This window comes from Oncorhynchus nerka, linkage group LG12 (genome assembly GCF_034236695.1).
Source record: "Oncorhynchus nerka isolate Pitt River linkage group LG12, Oner_Uvic_2.0, whole genome shotgun sequence".
Lineage (NCBI taxonomy): Eukaryota > Metazoa > Chordata > Actinopteri > Salmoniformes > Salmonidae > Oncorhynchus > Oncorhynchus nerka.
Window position 1 is genome coordinate 36,637,670 of NC_088407.1, and position 24,752 is coordinate 36,662,421.

General features: G+C 43.6%; 1 protein-coding gene across 2 annotated transcripts in view; it reads right to left on the reverse strand.

Annotated features, from left to right (window-relative positions):
• Positions 1-1,287: 1,287 nt before the first annotated feature.
• LOC115138207 (TBC1 domain family member 14-like) overlaps positions 1,288-24,752 on the reverse strand; it is a 77,026-nt gene continuing 53,561 nt past the window's right edge. For both annotated transcript variants that reach the window (XM_065025558.1, XM_029674809.2), the window contains 10 exons: positions 17,002-17,129; positions 13,437-13,519; positions 10,571-10,795; positions 8,728-8,811; positions 8,333-8,427; positions 6,783-6,854; positions 5,341-5,469; positions 4,976-5,085; positions 3,986-4,244; positions 1,288-3,605 (listed from right to left, as the gene is read on the reverse strand). In XM_065025558.1, the coding sequence (XP_064881630.1) occupies positions 3,558-3,605; positions 3,986-4,244; positions 4,976-5,085; positions 5,341-5,469; positions 6,783-6,854; positions 8,333-8,427; positions 8,728-8,811; positions 10,571-10,795; positions 13,437-13,519; positions 17,002-17,129 (1,233 nt within the window). In that variant the 3' untranslated portion in view covers positions 1,288-3,557. The remainder of the gene's footprint in view (positions 3,606-3,985; positions 4,245-4,975; positions 5,086-5,340; positions 5,470-6,782; positions 6,855-8,332; positions 8,428-8,727; positions 8,812-10,570; positions 10,796-13,436; positions 13,520-17,001; positions 17,130-24,752) is intronic.

Genomic DNA, 24,752 nt, shown 5'->3' on the forward strand with positions numbered 1-24,752 from the left:
TAAATATCGTGCACCAGCTCAAATAGACAGTCTGCCACCCCTGGTCTTACCAGACGCCGCTGTTCTATCCTGCCGGTACATCGTATAACCAGCCAGCTGTATGTTGATATTGTCGTCGTTCAGCCACGACTCCCTGAAGCATAAGATGTTACAGTTTTTTATGTCCTGTTGGTAGTTTAAATCTTCCCCGTAACTCGTCGATTTTATTGTCCAAAGATTGCATGTTTGCTAGTAGAATTGAGGGAAGTGGGGGTTTATTCGATAGCCTCCAAATTCTCAGAAGGCAGCCCGCTCTCCGGTCTCTCTTTCTCCACGCAGATCACTGGGGTCGGGGCCTGTTCCCGAGGGAGCCATATATCCTCCGCCTTGGGCTCGTCAGTCTTGAAAGAAGAAAAAGGATTCTGCTAGTCCGTGGTGAGTAATCGCAGTCCTGATGTCTAGAAGTTATTTTTGGTCATAAGAGACAGTGGCGGCAACATTATGTACAAAATGAGTAAAAAAATAAGTTAAACAACGCAGATGAATATTATTTTTTTGAACTATCGGTTGGGGGCACGTAAAACGTCTGCCTTCTGCTCCAGCGCCATTAATCCGTCTATGTGCATATTTCAAGACATGGCATATGAGGGTGCTGTGGGATACCCAATGGGGTGGACCAATATTTTTTTTCAAAATCATTGAGGAAGAAAAGTATCTACTTAAAAACTGGAAATCAAATGATTCTCCATCACTACGAGAGTAGATGAATCAAATGTACTATTATTTAAATATTGAAAATGTGTGTGCTACGAAGAAAAATAGAACAGTGCAATTTGAGGCCATATGGCAGAGTGCTACACGCACTGGAAAGTTCCAAGGGATGAAGGAGGAGTGTGGTCGAGACATATGTGATATGTAATGGTTGTGGTAGGAACATGTGGGTCTGAGCAGGTATGATGTCATTGATGTTTGTTGAAATGTGTGTGTGTCGGTCTTTTGTTCATGTATGGCTGTTGTTTTATAAAAATGAATAAACCAGTTCCACTGCATTTAAAAAAAATGTTCCCCTCTAATCACGGGGACCGATTTTAGACCTGGAACACCAGGTGGGTGCAATTAATTATCAGATAAAACAGAAAAACAGCATGCTCCGGACCTTGTTGTGTTAGAGTTGAATACCCCTGCTCTACACCACCTTTGGCTATGAAGCGATTTCCTAGCGATCACTTGCTCTGCAACTATGGAAAAACAATGACAACACACACACACACAAGTAGTAGAGATAAAAGTTAACATGGGTCAGTCAAGTTAACCGGTATGAATAGATCATTTATTTAATAAAACAGTAGTTATATATAGCTCCAGTTGACCTTGCTACCCTGCCACCCAAGTCCAACTCAACAGAATACAACAGAAAAGGGTCCGTTGGACATGTCACACATTAAAACAAGAGGACATAGGTCAAACTGACAAATCAAAACAAAGCATAAAAAGCAGATTTACTACAAAAATGTTTAAAAAAATGTATTCAATCATTTAAAACGGGGGCCATTTATACTTACCAGGTTGCACTTCTGTGATATAAGGCGTGTTCACATGCTATCGGAGTTGCCGGAAGCTCTTCAAAAGCACATACACACAACAAACACACATACAAGGATCCTCGATGGTCATGCGTGAGGGACACTGATAACAGTAAATACTAAAGACAAAATAAAAATCGTAAAAACATGGGATAAATTGTCTAAACGACAGTATGAAACGACAGAGGTGAAACTGCACGAGGTGACAAGAAGGATTGTTATTTTTTATTGCAGTACTGCAGTGTTCACCGCAAAAAGGGAGCAGGGGGAATGGAGTGCATCCGTCCTCGTACAGTGATCTGAATGTCTACGTGCACAGGGGGGTGAGGAGTGATCCCCAACAGCCAAAGGGGATCACTAAATGCTTGGGGGCTCTAGAGTACGGAGCGTTCTGTACAGTACCTGCATTTGGACCTAGCCTCCAATACATTCAGAATCATCTACAGAGGAGTTATCTTTTTGGCAGGTGGTGGTGGTGGCGGCAGACATGAAAGCAGTAGTAGGAGCTGTGAACTGAACACCACACCAAAGCATCTTGTTGAACAACTCTCTCCCATTGAGCTCACACCTTGAAACCAAGGCTGGTGTGTTCCGTTAGTTTGAAACGGGGTCAATCAGAGCTCCTAACATGACTCAGGTCTTTCAGCTACATGACGAAAGGCATTATGGGAACAGGGAACATACATCGTACAATAGACCTGAGCCACTCTGCTCCTCACAAAGGAGTAAGACCTCCAATTGAGGAAGGGCATACTGAGGCCAAATAGGGATACCAGCATTTTCAATAGTAGGGACACAGAAGATCCTCAGCAATCTCTTTTCATTTCCGGAGTCTTCTATTGCACACATTGCAAAACACATTCGGTGAAGCAGCTTCAAAATCAAACCGTTACATATATTAAGATATGACACTTCAAATGAAACAAAGAAAACAGAATAACTCATTGATGACAAATGAAATGTGCAAAAAAGAAAATAACAGAAAAAAAATGCAACCAATATGCTGTGTGTGTCACACACAGCGACACAGAAGATTCTCATAATCCACCTTAGCTGTTCCAGTTTAAAACCACTTTAGTGTATGTGTAGGACATCATTAAATATCACTTCATTTATTTTTCCAAGTAGCTTATTTCCTCTTTGAAGAGGTTTGGTCAAATGTTTCTTTAAAAAGTGAACCGTAACATTGTGGTGCCTCAAACAATACTACATACCAAAAAAAAGAGGCTATTTGTTGTATTTCTGATGAATCTTCAGAAGAATAAAATCAATTCACTACCCCCTCTTTTCAAGACGATGAACAGTTGTCCCCAAATCACAAACACCCACGGCTTCTCATTGGGATTCTTTACCTCATAGAATGGTACGGAAACAAATAAAAACAAACGAATAAACGGCAAACAAATTAAAAACACATTGAAACCAAAAAAAACAAAAAAAAACAAAGGCTAACAGTAAAAATCGCAGCTGATTTGTAGGAATGACCAATGGCAACAGAGGCTGGGAGTAGAGGTAGAAAGAGAGGAGAAAGTGAGAAAGAGGAGAGACACAGGGAGTGAAAAAGTGAGAGAAAGAGGGAGGAGAGATCAAGAGGAAAAAGAGGAACATCCGTGCAGTAGACATTTGGGAGTGTACAGTACATTCGAGAGCATCCTTCGTCTGCCCGGTTCGATTTGGGGAAGGGGTACACAGCATGTGTTGAGGGGGGATCATAATAAATCCTCGTACCCCCTTACCCCAGTCTTTTCCAGACCTCCAGTGTCTCTGCTCCATGAACCAGGTCCAGGGGGAACACAGTGGCTGGTTTTCCCCATCCGTGAGCACGCCGAGCCTGGGTAGGTCCATGCCAGGGAGGGCATGTCTATCTGGGGCCCAGAGGGCAGCTCTCACACACAGCCTGGCCTGGGCTCGTCTAGTGTTTCATATGGTCAGGTGGAGTACTGGATCGGAGAATGAGCTAGTGTCTTGTGTCGTTTTGCTCCTGATTAACTGGACTCAGCGCTTTAGGACTGGACTGTTCCACTCCTGCAAGGCCTGAAGAACCTGAGGACGCCAAAAGGAGAAACAAGGAAATATCAGTCATGTTAAGCAAGGGGCATGGAGTTCATACCATACTCAAAAGGAAGAAGGATGGCGTGACCTCATCTATTCAAATCACATAGGAAAGGGCTTCCAGGAAATTCCATCAAGCCTCATTCTTTAGAATGCTGGACATAGGCAGTGGTGCTAACCAACAAAGCACAAACCTAGAGCTGACATAAGTGTCTCTTCCCCCACCTTCCTAACTCTGTTGCGCCGCACCTGAAAAAATGTCTATTTTGAAGTCAGCTTCCTCAGAAGGCTTCTTAGCACATCCCTCCAAAAACTAAAATAAAAAAATCGAGGAAAACCAGAGATGTCCATGTCTATGTGTGTCATCTCACCTGCCCCCATTTCCTGTTCTTGCTTGTCATGTGGACGGCGTGGATGTGTGAGAAGAGCTGGTCGGGGGAGATGTGGTCAGGAAGGCGGGTGAGGAACTGGGCGTTGTGGATGAAGTCCATGCGGGTCAACACGTCTTCGTATAGGCGCAGGATGCCCAGGGCCACCCGGAACAGGAACTCGTCACCGTCGCGACAGAACACGTCCCACACCCGACACGCCAGGTCCAACGGCAGCGACTTACTGTACAGGGTGAAGATCCTATAGATAGATAGAAAGATAGATACTTTATTTGGTTCCACCTTTCCATATTGAAGCATTGAGGTACAAAAGGTATCATACAGACAGAGGCCTGCCGTTATTTTCACACCCAAACACATTCACGCAAACACACCAAGCATACGCTGACGAGCACAAAACCACACACAGTCCAATGCCCAAAAATATAACAATGAGCAAGAAGAGAGAGTGAGAAAGAGAATGCAGATAAGGACAATGGCATTTGAACAGACAAGGCTCTGTAAATCAGAAAATTCTCAAACTATCTACGGATTAAATGCATTTTCCTGGGGCGCTTTTGGTTTGTATGGGATTTATTGACATGGTACAATAGCTTTATGTGCAGTGCTTCTCTCTGGACTTCCACCTCCCCCTCATCTCTTAATCTGTGTATAAGCAACTGATGTGAAAACTGGCAGCTGAGTGGTGAGAGCACGGGGTGGGAGAGGAGACCACCAGTAAAGCCACTCACACGTCCGGTCTTCTCAGTACACAATAACACATTCTAAAGGGCAAATATTACACAGAGAAAAAAAAGTACCTACAAAACGTGCCAATCTTTTAATCAATATCTTTTTTCACATTCGTAAATGGTGGGTGATCTTTCATTTCATTTATGTGGCACAAAAATACAGATTGTACACATATTTTACATGAGCCAAAAGGACTAAGAGAGAAAAGGAGAGGGAGAAAGAGATGGGGGTCTGACTTACCAGTCAATTAAATAAATATCGGGGGTCAAGTTGTTTTCCTTGAAATGTACAAACAGCTTTGGTAGGTTTTCTTCAAAGAACACTTCAAATGCTGCAAAGTACTTCAACATCTGAGGAGGTAGAAGCAAGAAGAAACAACAGAGTCAGATAGACCACATAGCCCGGCTCTAGGAGCTATGACTCAGACAAATGTAATAACGTCGCTACCGTTGCCAACAGGGTGCTAAGTGCTATGGTTGCAGTGGTGTATTGTACAAATCAGTGCTAACAAAGTGTGCAGGCTTTTGTTCCAGTCCAGAACAAACACCAAATTCAACTAACTGTGTGTGTGTGTGTGTGTGTGTGTCTCACAAAACTGTACTCACAAGGCTGTGGTCCACTCTGAAGAAGGCCATCTGACAGGGCTTGTTCAGCAGGTTGGCGAAAGCTATGAAGGCATCCGGCGTGTCCAGGTTGAGGATCAGCACCGCCGCGATGAACGACATGCCCTGCACCTGAACCCCCAGGGAGGAACAGGTGTTAGTGACTATGTTACGTATATGTTCATCGTGCTACATTGCTGTAGCTATGTTGATATACTGTATCTCAGGACTGTGTACTCAAAAATGAACACACGAGATAGTGTGTTAGTGATGTTTACGGTTATGGCAGTGTGTTGGTGACATTTTATGTTAAGTGTTAGTGGTGGTGTTCATGACTGGTGTTAGGAGCCTTACTACGAGGACTAGTCATAATGAGAAGGGGGAAAAGGAGATTATCTAATACTTAACCCGAACTCTCCATCTATCCTAAGGCCTGACATATGGGGTCAGTCCAGGGCTGTATAGTACAAAGCAGGATCAATGAGTTAGCCAGCTAACTTTCAGAAAGAACCAGAACTAACTGTTGATTTTCTGGTTCAATAAGAAAACTAAAGATCTGTACGTTTTTGGTTGTTGAGTCAATTAGACCATGTCCATTTCAAGGTTATTTCAGAATACTTAGGACAGAGGCTAACTCATTGATCTTGCATTATATAATACTCCTCCAGACGTCAAGATACATTTCTCTGTAAACACACTGTGTGCCGTTTCTGAGCATGGGTGTGGTGCAGCCACAGTAAACATGTCTAGAGTAGGGTATACTGACTTCGAGGCTTTGACCACATACTGTCAACTCGTTTCATTAGACTCAAAAGGCAATAACAAACGAGCTGAAAAGTGGGTTTAGTAATCTGATAGTTCTAACGTGTGGAAGGTTCCCGGGAGCATGATGACGAATTCAACCAAACGAGATCGAAACAGTTAGGTCAGTGCGGCAGTGGAATACACAGATGTAAGCACATGAACATACACACAGAGAGAAAGGGCCAGGTGTGGTGGGCAAATATCACAGAAAGGTTAGACTAATCTTGTTGGCGCGATGGAGGCCTGCTGCTGGTCTCTCAGACTCTACATATACTGGCTGTTCCGTTGAGCAGAGCGAGGCTGTCCCCCAAATAACAACCCCTTCGCTATATAGTGCACTACCTTTAACCAGGGTGCATAGGGCTCTAATTAAAAGTATTGCACTATATAGAGAATAAGGTACCATTTGGGACAAACCCCTAGGCTAACGTATGACTCACTGACACTTTGTTCATAGCCTAAGATAGTGCTTTTCTATGACCTTACACAATAGGACTGAGATAGAAGGAACGGTTTCTGATTAACCCCTTATTGTGTGGGGGCCCTTGTGCTTCTGACGAAAAGGCATTAAATACTGAGACACTTCGCATACACACAAAGGCACAATCAGGAATTCATAAAGTGTGTGTGTGTGTACTTACATAGCCAACGTCTGGCCTATAGCAGGTGTATGCTCCCAGGATGCTGTGCAGCATGTCGTAGTATGGCCCTCCCTGTCCAAACACAAGAGGAATTTTAACACCTTAAATTCCTTTAGACTATCTGCTAATTACCATTGAAAACAACAGAAGGAATACTAGGGTGTCTTCTCTGACATTTTCAATCTCGCCTTGTCCCAGTTTGTAATCCCAACATATTTCAAGCAGACCACCATCGTCCCTGTTCCCAAGAGCTCCAAGGTAACCTGTCTAAATGACTATCACCTTGTATCACCCACGTCTGTAATTATGAAGTGCTTTGAAAGGCTGGTCATGACACACATCAACACCATCATCCCAGACACCCTCGACTCATCCCAATTCACATAGAGCCCCAACAGATCCACATATGATGCTATTTCAATTGCACTTCATACTGCGCTCTCCCACCTGGACAAGAGGGGAAATAACTGAGAATGCTGTTCATAGACTACAGCTCAGCGTTCAACGCCATAGTCCCCTCTAAACTCATCACTAAGCTGGGGACCCTGGGACTGAACACCTCTCTCTCTAACTGGATCATGGACTCGCCTGACTGGACGACCCAAGGTAGTGAGGGTAGGCAACAACACCTCTGCTACGCTGACCATCAACACAGGGGCCCCTCAAGGGTATGTGCTTAGTCCCCTCCTGTACTCCCTGTTCACCCACGACAGAGTGGCCACGCACGACTCCAACAAGTTCTGACGACAACGGTGGTAGAACTATTCACAGACTTCGATGAGAAAACCTACAGGGAGTTGGTCAGAGATATGGCAGTGTGGTTCCATGACAACAACCTCCCTCTCAACGCCAGTAAGACAGGATAAAGAGGGCAGAGCATGCCCCGATCCACATCGACGGGGCTGTAGTGGAGCGGGTCGAATGCTTGAAGTTCCTCGGCGTCCACGTCACTAAGGAATTAACATGGTCCACACACACCCACACAGTCGTAAAGAGCGCACGACAGTGTCTCCTCCCCCTCAGGTGAGCAGCTTGACTGGCTGCGTCATTGCTTGGTATGGCAAATGCACCACCAATGACCGCAAAGCACTACAGAGAGTGATGCGGACGGCCCAGTACATCACTGGAGCCGAGCTCCCCGCCATCTAGGACCTCTATATCAGGTGATGTCAGAGAAAGGGACGAAAAATGACCAAAGACTCCAGCCACCCAACCCATACTGTTCAATCTGCTTTCGTCTGGCAAACAGTACATCAGCTCTCTGACCAACAGGCTTAAAGACAGCTTCTACCCCTGAGCTAAATAGTTAATTAATGGTTACCCAGATTATCTGCACTGACTCTATGCACACTCACAATACTATATATACACACACTATATACACACACTCCCACAAAACCCACACACATTCACTACACATACGCACACACGCATACCGACAACACATGCACACCAATTCATTTAATTTCATCTACTGAATAAAGTGCTCATCTATAGAGTTCATATATTATTATTAAATAAACCGTTGTGGTGGTTGTTCTGCCACTGACCTGTTGGAAGATACAGAGGTGTGGGAAGGTTCTGGAGATGTCCAGTTTAATCAGCTCCAGACTGGCCTCTCTGTCCGCCAGGGACGAACTTGCATCTACACATGCGCACAGACAGACAGACACACAGACAGAGACAGCCATGAAGGATAGAAGAACGTGTTAGAAACACACTGAATGATTCAACAATCACACGTTTCTTTTAGCCAACTCTCAAGTTCTGTAACCTTCTGTAGGCTATATATAGAATCAATGTGAGTCCGATTGAAATCCTCCACCATTTGTAAGACAGGTCAAACTTTTCCAATAGCACTTTAGAAAAAGGGGATAAAGAAATGAAAGTAGTATATTTTTCATCTCTCTACCTTGTACTCCCAATAAATCAAATCAATCACTACCTTCAGTCTCTGGTTCAGTGGGTGCTGCAGTAGGCATAGATTTCCACTTCTCCCTTGCCCTGGCCAGACAGATGTTAAACAGCTCTGTGAACAAATAGAATACATCACAACTTTATTACACATACACAGACGTTCGCACACACACACAAAATAAAACCTGCCCTTGAGCCAATTACCATTGGAGTAAATCACAGACGGGGACTACGCCAATGACAGTAATCCTATCAAAAGCCTTCTTTTGCAGCACATCAAGCCTGAATACATTCTCAAGGTCTTCTCTCCATTATCAAAGACCTATGCAGTGTCTCAATGGCGCTGTGCTTATCTACTGACCTTCTCCTAGACCTGGCGTTGTCCTCTAGTGAGGAGTAATTGAATCTGTGTAATGAGATATTTCTACATAATAGACCAAGGCCATTTTGGACACAGACCAGGCCTCATTCACAACCCTGAATCACCTTGTGATGACGTTAGCAAAGTTGTAGTCGGCTCTTTATGGAAGAACAGGAGACTTCACAGACCGATATCGTCTCTGCATTATGAACCCTAACTAGCACCAGCCATGCGTCGCCCACACGGCCATGGATAGATCGAGACTGTGGAACAGCGGCGAGAAACTCAGATGGACACTTCCGAATGAAATCCTCATGATTTTTCTTTCTTTCTGTAGAACTCTGGCGGGAAGGCCAACGAGTCGTAACTTGCCGGTTTGTACACAATAAATAAGCGTTCCTATCAACTTCCACTGTCCTCTGAGAGTGTCTGAATCTGTAGTACACCTCTGATTATTTGCCAGAGCAAATAGATGAACGCATTCATATTCTGTTGAGGTATACATGTAGATCAATGGCCCTTGGTTTCAGCGCTGGGCTGAATTTGAGAAAACATTTTAGTGCCCCCCCCCATCTTGACGGTGTAGGGAAATGTTTGCATTTTTAAAGTTAATTTCCTGCAATTCTATGCATTTTGCCATGCATGGCTAATGTGTTTTTTTGCACAAACAAACAGCAAAATCAATACGGCTAAATGCCTTTTATTTTGGTAAATTGTTAGTTCTCAAAGAACATCTTATAAAAATTAAATATATATATCTAGATATCGATATGTTTTATACTTACTTTTAAAATGAGGTTTTAGACATTTAGGTTTACACAAAAATTGTTTTTCCATCCCAAAAATTCATTACAAAAACACTGTTTGGACATAAATAACGCTTTGACAGCCCGCCCAAGAATAAATTTTAAAAAAAGGAAAAATCCATGTGAGTAGACATAAGAGGGAGAGACAGGTTGATTAGGATGCCATGTAGCTCAGCTCAAGACTGGCCTTATCTGCAAGTCCCTCAGGGCTTTCACCTCAGTAGTGAAAATGTGTGAGAAAGAGTGCACACACACACAGCAAGTCTGTGTGGAGGTATTAATATGAAGATCCCAGTGAAGGTGAAGGCCACAAATTTGCGTGTGTGTGTGTGTGAGAGAGAGAGAGAGTGTGACGTGCATGTCCAGCTGAGTCAGTGACCTCATTGGGATGCAGTTCGTTCTCGTATCAGGAGAGCATTCAGCCGTGTACCTTCACTCTTCAATCTATCTTTGGCATTGTAATTGAATACCAAAGACAAATTGTACATTTTTAAGACCCCTGTGTGTGTCACACTGACACATGATCCCATTAGGTTTGGTTTGCCACAACCAAAATGGGCCACCGGAGGGGGTGGTTTTTCCAATGACTCACGCTGAAAAGAAGACCTCCGGTATTATTATTATAGTTTTTTTCCTTTATTTAACTAGGCAAGTCAGTTAAGAACAAATTCTTATTCAGGCCTACAGTGAGAGGTGTGTCTTACCGTGGGTGATGTTGAGCTCGTTGCCCACCGCCAGGCTCCAGACCTTGCCCCTGACACTTGGGGGCACGCCCTGCCACCAGAGCTCCCTGACCCGCCGAGACGTACACATGGCACTCCAGTTGGGCAGAATCTCCTGGTTCCAAGTCTGGGCGGCGTTGCCGATGCTCTCCTCCAGCTTGCACCTGTCCTCCAGTTGCTTCCTCCTCTTCTGGGCCTCCTTGAGCTCTACAGAGGGAGGGAAGAGAGCGTGTTAGACAACCATATAATAGAAATATGTGGTCCTCTGTAGCTCAATTGGTACAACATGGTGCTTGCAATGCCAGGATAATTGGTCTGATTCCCGGGACCATCCATATGTAAAAAATAATAATATATTGCACGCAAGACAGTAAGTCACATTGGATAGGTACATCAGCTTTATACTATACATTCGAATTATGATATTACCATATACAGTTGAAGTCGGAAGTTTACATACATCATTTTGCCACAACTTTGGAAGTATGCTTGGGGTCATTGTCCATTTGGAAGACCCATTTGCGACCAAGCTATAACTGCATGACTGATGTCTTGAGATGTTGCTTCAATATATCCACATAATTTTCCTCCCTCATGATGCCATCTATTTTGTGAAGTGCACCAGTCCCTCCTGCAGCAAAGCACCCCCAAAACATGATGCTGCCACCCCCGTGATTCACGGTTGGGATGGTGTTCTTCGGCTTGCAAGCGTCCCCCCTTTTCCTCTAAACATAATGGTCATGCCCAAACAGTTCTATTTTTGTTTCATCAGACCAGAGGATATTTCTCCAAAAGTATGATCTTTGTCCCCATGTGCAGTTGCAAACCGTAGTCTGGCATTTTGTACGGCGGTTTTTGAGCAGTGGCTTCTTCCCTGCTGAGAGGCCTTTCAGGTTATGTCGATATAGGACTCGTTTTACTGCGGATATAGATACTTTTGTACCGGTTTCTTCCAGCATCTTCTCAAGGTCCTTTGCTGTTGTTCTGGGATTGATTAGCACTTTTCGCACCAAAGTACGTTCATCTCTTGGAGACAGTACGCGTCTCCTTCCTGAGCGGTATGACGGCTGCGTGTTCCCATGGTGTTAATACTTGCATACTATTGTTTGTACAGATGAACGTGGTAACTTCAGGTGTTTGGAAATTGCTCCCAAGGATGAACCAGACTTGTGGAGGTCTACAATTTGTTTTCTGAGGTCTTGGCTGCTTTGTTTTGATTTTCCCATGATGTCAAGCAAAGAGGCACTGAGTTTGAAGGTAGGCCTTGAAATACATCCACAGATACACCCCCAATTGACTCAAATTATGTCAATTAGCCTATCAGAAGCTTCTAAAGCCATGACAATTTTCTGGAATTTTCCAAGCTGTTTAAAGGCACAGTGAACTTACTGTATGTAAACTTCTGACCCACTGGAATTGTAATACATTGAATAATAAGTTAAATAATCTCTCTATAAACATTTGTGGAGTGGTTGAAAAACGAGTTTTAATGACCTATGTAAACATCCGACTTCAACGAAGAATTAGTGCATTCGGAAAGTATTCAGACCCCTTCCTTTTTTCCACATTTTGTTACATTACAGCCTTATTCTAAAATGATTCCCCCCCCTCCCCCCTCATCAATCTACACACAATACCCCTTAATAACAAAGCCAAAAAAAAAAGGTACCAAAACATTTCTGCAGCATTGAAGGTCCCCAAGAACACAGTGGCCTCCATTTTTAAATTGAAGAAGTTTGGAACCACCAAGACTTTTCCTAGAGCTGCCCGCCTGGCAAAACTGAGCAATCGGGTGAGAAGGACCTTGGTCAGGGAGGTGACTAAGAACCCGATGGTCACTCTGACAGAGCTCCAGAGCTCCTCTGTGGAAATGGGAGAACTTTCCATAAGGACAACCATCTCTTCAGCACTCCACCAATCAGGCCTTTATGGTAGAGTGGCCAGACGGAAGCCACTCCTCAGTAAAAAGCACATCACCGCCCGCTTGAAGTTTGCCGAAGGAGCCTAAAGGACTCTGACAATGAGAAAAAAGATTCTCTGGTCTGATGAAACCAAGATTGAACTCTTTGTCCTGAATGCCAAGCGTTATGTCTGGAGGAAACTTGGCACCACCCCTATGGTGAAGCATGGTGGTGGCAACATCATGCTGTGGGGATGTTTTTCAGCGGCAGGGACTGGGAGACTAGTCAGAGAGATCCTTGATGAAAACATGCTCAAGAGCGCTCAGGACCTCAGACTGGGGAGAAGGTTTACCTTCCAACAGGACAACGACCCTAAGCACACAGCCAAGACAACGCAGGAGTGGACAAGTCTCAATGTCGTTGAGTGGCCCAGTTTTTGCTTTATCATTATAGGGTATTGTGTGTAGATTGATGAGGGAAAAACGGTTTCATCCTTTTTAGAATTAGGCTGTAACGTAACAAAATGTGGAAAAAGTAAAGTGGTCTGACTACGTTCCGAATGCACCGTATGTCACCATTATATACTGTAGTATCCTTATAAGAACGCTGATATGTAAGGATGTCATGGTTGAAAACAGTATAGTGGGATCCCATCTAGTCAGTTTTCACAATGGACAGTAGCTATAATAAAAGTATTTAAGGCTGCGCTTACACAGGCAGCCCAATTCTGATTATTTTCCACAAATCAGATCAGCTAATTTTACCAGTAATTGGGCAAAATATCAGAATTGGCTGCCTGTGTAAACTAAAAAGATGGACAGTTAGAAACACATTCCATTTATTTTGACTATGAGTGGTCAAGACAGAAAGAAAGAAGGATTTTTAAGAGCAATATTTTTTTTTTAAATGGTCGGATATGATCCAGATGAATACATATAAATACACACCTCTCTTCTTCGCCTGGGCCACCATCTCCTCATACTGTTGTCTGTGTTTCTGTGCCTCCTCTGCAGGCTTGGCTGGCAGGTTACTGCAACACAACACATCCCAGAGAGTGAATGTGGGTGAGTGAGTGTGAGGTTTGAACATGGTCCCTCACATTATTCATGGTGGGGTATTAGAGGAGAAGAAAGGCAATGAAAATGAGTGAGGGGGGTGGAAAGGGAGAGAGAGACAACATACTTCTACCACCATTTTGGCACAGACACCACCTTACACTTGCACCTCTAAATATTCTAGGATTACAGCCACAAACACCTTCTTTACTGAGGCGTAAAGAAAGAGAGGGGCATTAAACTTTCAGTAGCCTCTCTCTACTATCAACTGTACCTAGCCCACCTCTCATATAAGTTAGGAAACCATATGGGCTAGGCTGGTATATGTGTGAGTGTGAGAGAGAGACAGAGCCAGAGCGCTGCTAATAGGTTCTCTCTACATGGTCCTGCTGCACTGCAGTTTGAGAGAGAGAGGGGGGGGGGGGGTGTATGTAAAGGAATAGTGCTGAGCGACTAGTGCTTCTTGAGGTCGGTTTGGTTTACGTTTGATTATTACAAAATAATCTCGGTTTACAATTTAAGTTCCGAAATTTTTTCTTAAAACGGATCCGAAGAGTGAAAATCATGTTTTTCATCAAATTGGATGATATTTAGATTAAACCAATTCACAGTAGATTGACCCAAGTATTAGAAATGACTGTAGCTGGTAAATTGACAAAGTTGATCATATAGTTACTGGTCCCCTCCCCCAATGTCAAACGCTTGGATTCAGGAGACAGGCATTACTTCCGTCACTTCTGTCATTATGTAACGTCATGTAATTGTAACTAATTAAAATATGTAACGCCCAGTGCTTTACTCGGACTGAAATAGGTACTGGTACTCATTTTGGGTGCCGGCACGGTTAATATTTAGGTGCTGTAACTGTTTTGAATTGTGACCGGAATATTTTCTGTAAAACACTTGATAGTCACTATATGGTTTTTGTTCTTCCATCCCTAAACCCCCTACAGTGAGGGGGGGAAAAAAGCATTTGATCCCCTGCTGATTTTGTACATTTGCCCACTGACAAAGAAATGATCAGTCTATAATTTTAATGGTAGGTTTATTTGAACAGTGAGAGACAGAATAACAACAACAAAAATCCAGAAAAACATGTCAAAAATGTTATAAATTGACTTGCCAAAATGCATGTGGGAGACTCCCCAAACATATGGAAGAAGGCACTCTGGCCAGATGAGACTAAAATTGAGCATTTTGACCATCAAGGAAAATGCTATGTCTGGTGTAAACCCAACACCTCTCATCACCCTGAGAACACATCGGCAGGGACTTGCAAACTGGTCAGAATTTAAGGAATGATGGATGGTGCTAAATACAGGGAAATTCGTGAGGGAAACCTGTTTCAGTCTATCCAGAGACTGGGACAGAGGTTCACCTTCCAGCAGGACAAAGACCCTAAGCATACTGCTAAAGCAACACTCGAGTGGTTTAAGAGGAAACATTTAAATGTCTTGGAATGGCCGAGTCAAAGCCCAGACCTCAATCCAATTGATAATCTGTGGTATGACTTATATATTGCTGTACACCAGCAGAACCCATCACACTTGAAGGAGCTGGAGCAGTTTTGCCTTGAAGAATTGGCAAGGATCCTAGTGCCTAGATTTGCCAAGCTAATAGAGACTTACCCCAGGAGACTTGCAGCTGTAATTGCTGCAAAAGGTGGCTCTACAAAGTATTGACTTTGGTGGTGGGGGGGGGGGGGGTGGTAATAGTTATTCACACTCAAGTTCTGTTTTTTTGTGTCATTTCCTGTTTGTTTCACAATAAAACATGTTTTGCACCTTCAAAATGGTAGGCATGTTGTGTAAATAAAATGATACAAACCCCCCCCCCCCCTAAAAATCTATTTTAATTCCAGGTTGTAAGGCAACAAAATAGGAAAAATGCCAAGGGGGGTGAATACTTTCACCAGCTGCTCTATATCCTCTAGATCGTGCATTCTTTTGGCTCTTCTCTCCCTCTCCAGACAAGTAGGCGTGCAATATATTATAGTCGTTGTAGTTATTTACCACATTTTCTGCACTGAACTATGTAGAAAATTGGCCTGTTGGAAACTCCAACTCCCTACTACATTGCACAGTTCGGGCTTGGTCTGATTTCTCTCTGGAGAATGGAATTAAAATAATAGAATGAATGTAGGTCAATTAGTTGTTTTATCACCCCATATAGAACCAAATCAGTCGATTTCATCGAGAACAATCACCAGAAATCAAGCGATGTGAATCAGACGAGTTGGTCAGGTTCAAATCAACCTATCATATCGTAATTTCTGAGTGGGCGGTAATGACATTTTTCATTGTGCTGTAACTGAAACTAGAAGATCGTCTGACATCCTTTCCCTTCGCCAAAGGTACGGAACTGATTTTTTATTTTTAAGTGTTTTTACCCTGGGATAACTTGCTAATATGACCCATAGTAGGGAAGAACATGTCTTGGTTGCAATTCGATCTACAGTAAATCTAACACCACGATATGAAAAGTTGATTTGAACCTTCTGACCAACTAGTGAGTCAGGCGGCATCCCACTCTCTGATTCATATCTCTTGCTGTCTGATTATAGTTGTCGATTATATTGACTGATTTAAACCATCGGGTGGTTTAAAAACTCCGAACACATAGGAAACTGTTGAACGTGAAAAACCCAGCAGCGATGCAGTTCTTGACACAAACCGGTGCACCTTGCACCTACTACCATACCCCGTTCAAAAGGCACTTAAAATATTTTGTCTTGCCCTTTCACCCTCTGAATGGCATACATACACAATCCATGTCTCAATTGTCAATTGTCTTAATGCTTAAAAATACTACTTTAACCCGTCTGCTCCTCATCTACACTGATAGAAGTGGATTTAACAAATTACATCAATAAGGGATCATAGCTTCACCTGGACTCACCTGGTCAGTGTATATCATGGAAAGGGCAATGGTTTTGTATACTGTGTGTATGAGAAAAAGGAAAGAGAGCGACCCATCCAAGACACCCACCCTGAGGGCAGCACGACAGAGATCAGGGAGAGAGCTGAGCTGGTCTCATATTGATCATGGCTAGACAGTCAATCCCATATGTACTCAGTACAACAAAAGGGAAAAGCCATTCGGATCCATGACTCAGAAGAAACGCCGCTAACTCCTTCCTGCCTCAGTGATAAGCTGCTCTGTTCTTGGCGTGTGTGTGTGTGTGGTACTTACGCAGCGCTTGTGTGGTACTTACACGCGGTGGGTGGGTGTGTGTGTAGGTGTGAGGTACGGACACAGGGTGGTCCTCCAGTGTATACGTGTGTTTCTGTGCATACACGTGGGTGGGTGTGTGTGTGTGTGTAGGTGTGAGGTACGGACACAGGGTGGTCCTCCAGTGTATACGTGCGTGTGTGTGTGTGTGTAGGTGTGAGGTATGGACACAGGGTGGTCCTCCAGTGTATACGTGCGTGTGTGTGTGTGTCTGTGTGGTACATACGCAGGGCGGTCCTCCAGTATAAGTGCTGTGGTGGAGAGGGGTTCAAAGTCCAGATTCTTCCTCACACTCTGTCTGGGAGACGGGGGACTGTGGCCAGGTCCATCTCTGCTACTGTTAGTTTCATATTCCTAGAACAGACAAAACACACACACGCACATACTTAACACACATGTACGGTGGAATATCATGTGTCATGAGAGAAACTGGTTTTATTTGCCAAGATCGTATCTGCCACTTTTAGTTTCATAGTCCTTTAGACAAAAAACGCATGCACGCTCACAAAAAAACACAAATATTCAAAAGGTACAATGAAATATAAAATCAGACGCTTGGGTTTATTCACCCGATTGAACAAACAGGAAAGTCTAATTGAAATCTAATGGCTCAGTAGTTGTTCAGTTGTGTCATATTACTTGTTATAAGTCAGATATCACGCTCAACCTCAATGGGATTGGTATGCAGATCCGTGGTCTGGTAAAATGACATGTCTGAGACCTGAGGGCCTCAGAACCAACTCAAAACTAGAAGCATCTTCTTAAAACCAATATAGAGCAGAGTAGAGTCTGGTGAAGGACAAAAGCTAGCTGTCTGACATTTACTTTCCTCTAAAGACCTTTATTTTGTCTCTCGGTCCATTCACACACACACACACTTATTTTTCTTCCACACCCCCCTGCTAGAAGCGTGACTACAGCCCTTTGGCCCTTAGCGGCACCTATCTAATGAGTGTTTCCCCGTCACGCCTCCTGCGCAGCTCAGAGTGGGGCGCGAGACATCCTGACCATTAGACCTCCAGCCATGGGAGCATTTAAACACGGACAGGGTATTCCTTCGGGAAATATTTGAATATACCAGACATTTAAGAAATTGACCGGACCCATATGCATTGGTTGTGTAACATGATTAGGGCGTCCACCCACGGTTCACAGAATGACAGAAATCACATTTAGCTTATGGCAACTCATCTTAACAGAAAATGCAACACGGATACAACGGCGTGCTCCATTCTTATTGAATTCCGATGAACAATGAGTTTAGCCTGCTACATACTCTGGCACCTCCCTCCTGTCAGCATTGGTCTGGACATGACAGACTGTGGCCAATACGCATAGGGTATCACCTACACTTTGACATGTAGGCTAATTCATTATGTATTTACATACACTTATGTTTTTCTTAACACAACAGCTAGCGTTTTTCTGTTTTCAAATCAATTTGACTAGCAGATTAGGCACCTCTTGAAGGCCAAATGGCCCTGCCCCTAAAATCCCGAAATACCAGGCCTGATCAGACGTAGTTTTTTATTGGTCTGTTTGTCAGTGTCAGCAGAGTAGGCTACCTTGTCATTTTTGTCGTATTAAAAAAGATTCTGCTAATGTCTCCAGCCATATAAAGTGTAGTAGAATTGAAGGAAGTGTGTTTAAAATGCCAACATTTTCCTGTGCAAAGGAGAAGAAACATAGGCCTATAGCCTACTCTAAGCCACTACGCGCTGCACTGAACACTTTTTTGCCTATCTAATAAATCACTTTAGAAATAGAAGGCTATGTTACATAAGTCTGCAAATACAAGGATGGAATTCTTTATTATACAGGTGCATTTATATGGTGAAAATTGTAAAAATTAGCTTCCCTAAACTTGTTAGAGTAACTGCCCACATTCACTTTTCCTCAGCCAACCAGACGAGTAAAGAACAGCAAAATGTCAATCTACTATCCCCCATAGGAGAAAAGCTGACCTATTCTATTGGTCAGCATGTCTTTCTGTGCGAGAAAGTAATAGCCTATTCCAAACAGACTCTGGAATCCCAAATTCATTCAACCAGTAAGCCTAGGCTAAATCCCATTTTTTTTGGTAAGCTATGAGGCTCATGCAACAGATCAGAACATTTAGCATACAATATTGATACACTTAAGTCTTCACATTATAAGCGCAGCAATGCACACGAGGCAGTAGCCTACGCACAAATGTTTGTTAATGATGCAATTAGCGGCAAAACACAATTTGTGACAGATTAAAATATCTGTTAGAAATTGAGAAAGACGGTGGCTCTAAATATTGAACAACTAGCATGGGTCGCTAATATGACTAGGAGATTGTGCATTTGGCTACTGTACAATGAGAAAGTTGATTTGAAAAAGGCTACTGGCTTCAATGGCATATGGAGGTCTTCGTAAAATAATTGCCTGCATGTTTGGTTAGATTTTGGCTGGGCTACTTCGAAGAAAGGTAAGACATAATATAATGAGGTAAAACCTTCAGGTTTCAAACAATTAAATATATGTTTTCAAAATGCATACTGCCTCCAGCTCATTGCAAAGTGGTGTGTGATGCCCTGAAGCTTGCATAGCTGCCTATGCACTTGAATGACAAGCAGTTGGAGAATTCCAAGCAGTTGGAGTTGTCCGTGGACACTTAAGGAACAGCAATGTTGAGTTTGTTTAAAGGACAGGAGACACATATTACTGTTTCTTTGTTGGTATACACGTCTCAATTATGGGTTTGCATCTGCATGTTATATAAAATAAATGATTGAGAATAAATTATTTTGGAAAGATAATGTGATCTTAGTCTTCTAAATGAGAATCTTTTTCATAGTAACTTAGGATCAGTCGGTGGCCACGCACCCGTGAGCACAGACATTACACGGCATCCTGGAACGCCCCCTTTTTTACTCCAGTATAAAACCCACTTCTGACAAAATTTACATTAGACCAGAAAACATGGAAGCTGTCGCTACATGTTAAAATGGTTGTTAACTCTACCAAAGAACGTGGAGATCATCTCCACGCAGAAATAGGTAAGAAATCTACAAACTAAAAACCAATTATTCAGACTGCAGCTGTTTAAATACTTTAGTCTGGTAAACGCATCCGATCTAAGAACAATGGTACTCAGAAAGATCCATTCTCTCGAACGACTGAATGGTACTTTAACGTATCCATTATAACAAAGTACAACTACGACAGACTGAGCTCTGGTGGACAAACCAGAGACTTTCTGTTAATTGACTATCCAGCAGATGGACCGGCGATTGCAGAGGGACAACAAAGGCATACACCCGACAATATGTAAATTGCCATTTCTTTTCGAATGAGTGGTTGTTCATGTTCAAAGTATGAGCATTTGCATTAGTGTAGTGCAGTCAACATGGGTCCACTGAGATTCTCGCTCTTGAGCTGGCCCCACCCCTTTCCTTTGTCTACCAAGCCGTCATATCGGCTTAGCCCACTAGGGACTTGAGTGTATCAAGTCAGTGTGTATCAAGTCAGTGTGTTTATGTAATTCTGTGATTGATTAGTTAGTAAATAAATAATTAAGTCCATTTGTTTAATCGCTGATTCTTGATGCTAGGGTTCGTGCAAATATCCAATGGTTTGCAACATTCAGGAATGACTGAGGAGGTAATAATCCATTCATATTAGACTAATCGATAAGAAAATGTCTGAAGAGTTAAATTAGGGAAATTGCAACTATAAACAACATTTTTCCGTGGTGGCCCGACTTCCTAGTTAATTACACAGAGAATTGATTTGATAATATAACAGTCTTCACATTTAATGATAGCCTGTAGTCGTAGCATGACTAATGGAAACTCTGGTGTGTGTGTGTGGCCATATAGCACAAAAGACTGCAGCCTGAGTCAACATGATCCGGTTAGCTCTGTGTTGGTACTTATAGACATAACATTGATTAGCCCAGTCATCCTGTTTCTGTAGCGTGAGGCAGCTTGATGTACAAGTACACCCCCTGGACGCTAGTCTATCACAGGGCCTTACCCACAATCTCCTTAATGCTGAGTGCCAAGTAGAGATACATCGGGGTCCCATTTTTACAGTCTTTGGTATGACTCTTTGGTATGACTCCCAACCTCTGGACAGACACTAACTACAAGGCCACTGAGTTGGTTTATCATAACCAGTATGTTTGCCATATTGAGAAGGGACACTTCATCTGTACTAAAAGGTGTTGTGTGTTGTTTAGGATGTTGGTCAGGCATTCATTATGTTGTTGGCTATACGCCTCGTCACACTCAGGCCAGCTACAAGTCTATGAATTGTTAATGAATAATTAAAACACAATTCTAGTATTCATCTGTTTGGAGAGTAACAGATTCCAATGTTTGAAGTCTCATTGTAAAGGGCCCTTCTTCAGAATGTCCCACCCCACACTGGGTAATGTGCAAAGTGGGGTAGCCTAATCTTAGTGGTCTTAAAGGAGGATGCCAGGCGTGAATGAGGGCCAGAGCCATCTGATTTAGTTCCCCTTATCACTACTGACAAAGGAGGGCCACTGCACTGGTGAGAAATTGGGAGGCGGAGTTCTCGGAGTACAGTGTCCTACAGAGACATATATAGACAGCTATATATATATATATATATATAGCTGTCTATGATACCGAATGTAATCAGATGTTCAACCAAAATCAAATTATTAGTCAAAGAGAACCTGAGTTCACAAATAACCCCAGAAACATACACTTATTTTATTTAATTAACAAAGTTAAGCAACACCCAATTCCCAGATGTGAGAAAGTAATTGCCCCCGTACACTCAATAACCGGTTGTGCCAACTTTAGCTGCAATGACAGCAACCGAATGAACGACATGGGTCCCATTATGCCTGGCGAAAACCAAACACCACATTCCACAGTAAAAACCTTACACTGTTCCAATGGACAAGATTGATGGTGGTCGTGTGATTGTTTGGGGATGCGTTGATGTCTCAGGACCTGAACGACTTGCCTTGAATTCTGCTCTGAGAATTCTAACGTCAGGCCTTCTATCTGTGAGCTGAAGCTGAGGTGCAGCAACACAATGATCCAAAACACAACATAAGGTCTACATAAAAATGCCTAAAAAGCAACAAAATTGAAAGTTTTGGAATGGCATAGTCAAAGTCCAGACCTAATCCCAATTGAGATGTTGTGGCAGGACTTGAAATGAGCGGTTCATACTTGAAAACCCACAAATGTCGCTAAAAAAGCAGCTCTGCATGTAAGAGTGGACCAAGATTCCTCAACAGCGACATGAGAGACTGATCAACAACTACAGGAAGCATTTGGTTGCAGTCATTGCAGCTGAAGGTGCCACAACCAGTTATTGAGTGTAAGGGGGCAAATAGTTTTTCACACAGGGGCATTGGGTGTTGAGTAACTTTGTTGATAAAATAAGTATCTCATTGTTGTGTTATTTGTTCACCCAGGTTCCCATTAATATTAGGTTTTGGTTTAAGATCTCTGTGCAGGGCACAGGGCTGCTCAGAGCAGGGCACAGGGCTGCTCAGAGCAGGGCACAGGGCTGCTCAGAGCACAGGGCTGCTCAGATACAGGGCTGCTCAGAAGAGGCAGTTGGTACTACACAGTGGTGACTGATTGAAAGGACACAGAAAGGGGGGTACCACTGAGAAAAGGGAGTCTCAAATCTCTCTCCATCTCTCCCTGAGTTCTGTCGGCAGCTAGGGAGGAAGCCTTGCCTGCTAGCCAGGGGATGGGGGAGAAGCCGTGAGCCTGCACTACTGAGAGAATGGGAGGAGGGGAGCGGAAGAAGGGTGGTTGATATCTGACACCTCTTCAGCGGCATTGCAGGTGCCACTAGCAAGGTGAAATGAAATTCAAGCCGTGTGAGTGAGTGAGTGAGTGAGTGAGTGAGTGAGAGAGAGAGAGAAAGAGGGGAGATCACATCCTGAAGAGCGGCGCACTATTGGCCCAGTGTAGTCTGGGTTTGGCCGGGGTAGGCCATCATTGTAAATAAGAATTTGTTCTTAATAACTGACTTGCCTAGTTAAATAAAGGTTAATTTTTTTTTTTAAAGCATTTCACCCCTACAGCTAGGATGTCATAACAGTAATCATGAAATCCTATAGGGAGACTGGCTTTAGCACTTTTAGAGGCTCAGGTGGCAACGGTATCCCAGGGATACCTGTCTCCAGGGAACATGCATCATTACGCCAAGGTTTCAGATCTATGGTTTCATTAACTTTTTCTAATTTCCTGATGATGTAAGTGGCTCTCTGTGTCTGTTTGCATGCCTGGCCATTCTGGCTGGTTCCATTTTTTTATTTATTTTTATTTCACCTTTATTTAACCAGGTAGGCTAGTTGAGAACAAGTTTTCATTTGCAACTATGACCTGGCCAAGATGAAGCATAGCAGTGGGAACAGACAACAGAAGGCACTGTGATAAACTGCATCCAGTTTGCTGAATAGAGTGTTGGAAGCTATTTTGTAGATGACATCGCCGAAGTCGAGGATCGGTAGGATAGTCAGTTTTACTAAGTTTGGCGGCGTGAGTGAAGGAGGCTTCGTTGCGGAATAGAAAGCCGACTCTAGATTTGATTTTAGATTGGATTGGATTTGATATGAGTCTGGAAGGAGAGTTTACAGTCTTAGCCAGACACCTAGGTACTTATAGATGTCCACATATTCTAGGTCGGAACCATCCAGGGTGGTGATGCTAGTCGGGCATGCGGGTGCAGGCTGCGAACGGTTGAAAAGCATGTATTTGGTTTTACTAGCGTTTAAGAGCATTTGGAGGCCACGGAAGGAGTGTTGTATGGCATTGAAGCTCGTTTGGAGGTTAGATAGCACAGTGTCCAAGGACGGGCCGGAAGTATACCGAATGGTGTCGTCTGCGTAGAGGTGGATCAGGGAATCACCCGCAGCAATAGCAACATCATTGATGTATACAGAGAAAAAGAGTCGGCCCGTGAATTTAACCCTGTAGCACCCCCATAGAGACTGCCAGAGGACCGGACAGCATGCCCTCCGATTTGACACACTGAACTCTGTCTGCAAAGTAGTTGGTGAACCAGGCAAGGCAGTCATCAGAAAAAACGAGGCTACTGAGTCTGCCGATGAGAATATGGTGATTGACAGAGTCGAAAGCCTTGGCAAGGTCGATGAAGACTGCTGCACAGTACTGTCTTTTATCGATGGCTGTTATGATATCGTTTAATACCTTGAGCGTGGCTGAGGTGCACACGTGACCTGCTCGGAAACCAGATTGCACAGCGGAGAAGGTACGGTGGGATTCGAGATGGTCAGTGACCTGTTTGTTGACTTGGCAGGATGGAAATAGGTCTGTAACAGTTTGGGTCCAGGGTGTCTCCCCCTTTGAAGAGGGGGATGACTGCGGCAGCTTTCCAATCCTTGGGGATCTCAGACGATATGAAAGAGGTTGAACAGGCTGGTAATAGGGGTTGCGACAATGGCGGCGGATAGTTTCAGAAATAGAGGGTCCAGATTGTCAAGCCCAGCTGATTTGTATGGGTCCAGGTTTTGCAGCTCTTTCAGAACATCTGCTAACTGGATTTGGGTAAAGGAGAACCTGGAGAGGCTTGGGCAAGTAGCTGTGGGGGGGCGGAGCTGTTGGCCGAGGTTGGAGTAGCCAGGAGGAAGGAATGGCCAGCCGTTGAGAAATGCTTGTTGAAGTTTTCGATAATCATGGATTTATCGGTGGTGACCGTGTTACCTAGCCTCAGTCCAGTGGGCAGTTGGGAGAAGGTGCTCTTGTTCTCCATAGACTTCACAGTGTCCCAGAACTTTTTGGAGTTAGAGCTACAGGATGCAAATTTCTGCCTGAAGAAGCTGGCCTTTGCTTTCCTGACTGACTGCGTGTATTGGTTCCTGACTTCCCTGAACAGTTGCATATCGCGGGGACTATTCGATGCTATTGCAGTCCGCCACAGGATGTTTTTGTGCTGGTCGAGGGCAGTCAGGTCTGGAGTGAACCAAGGGCTATATCTGTTCTT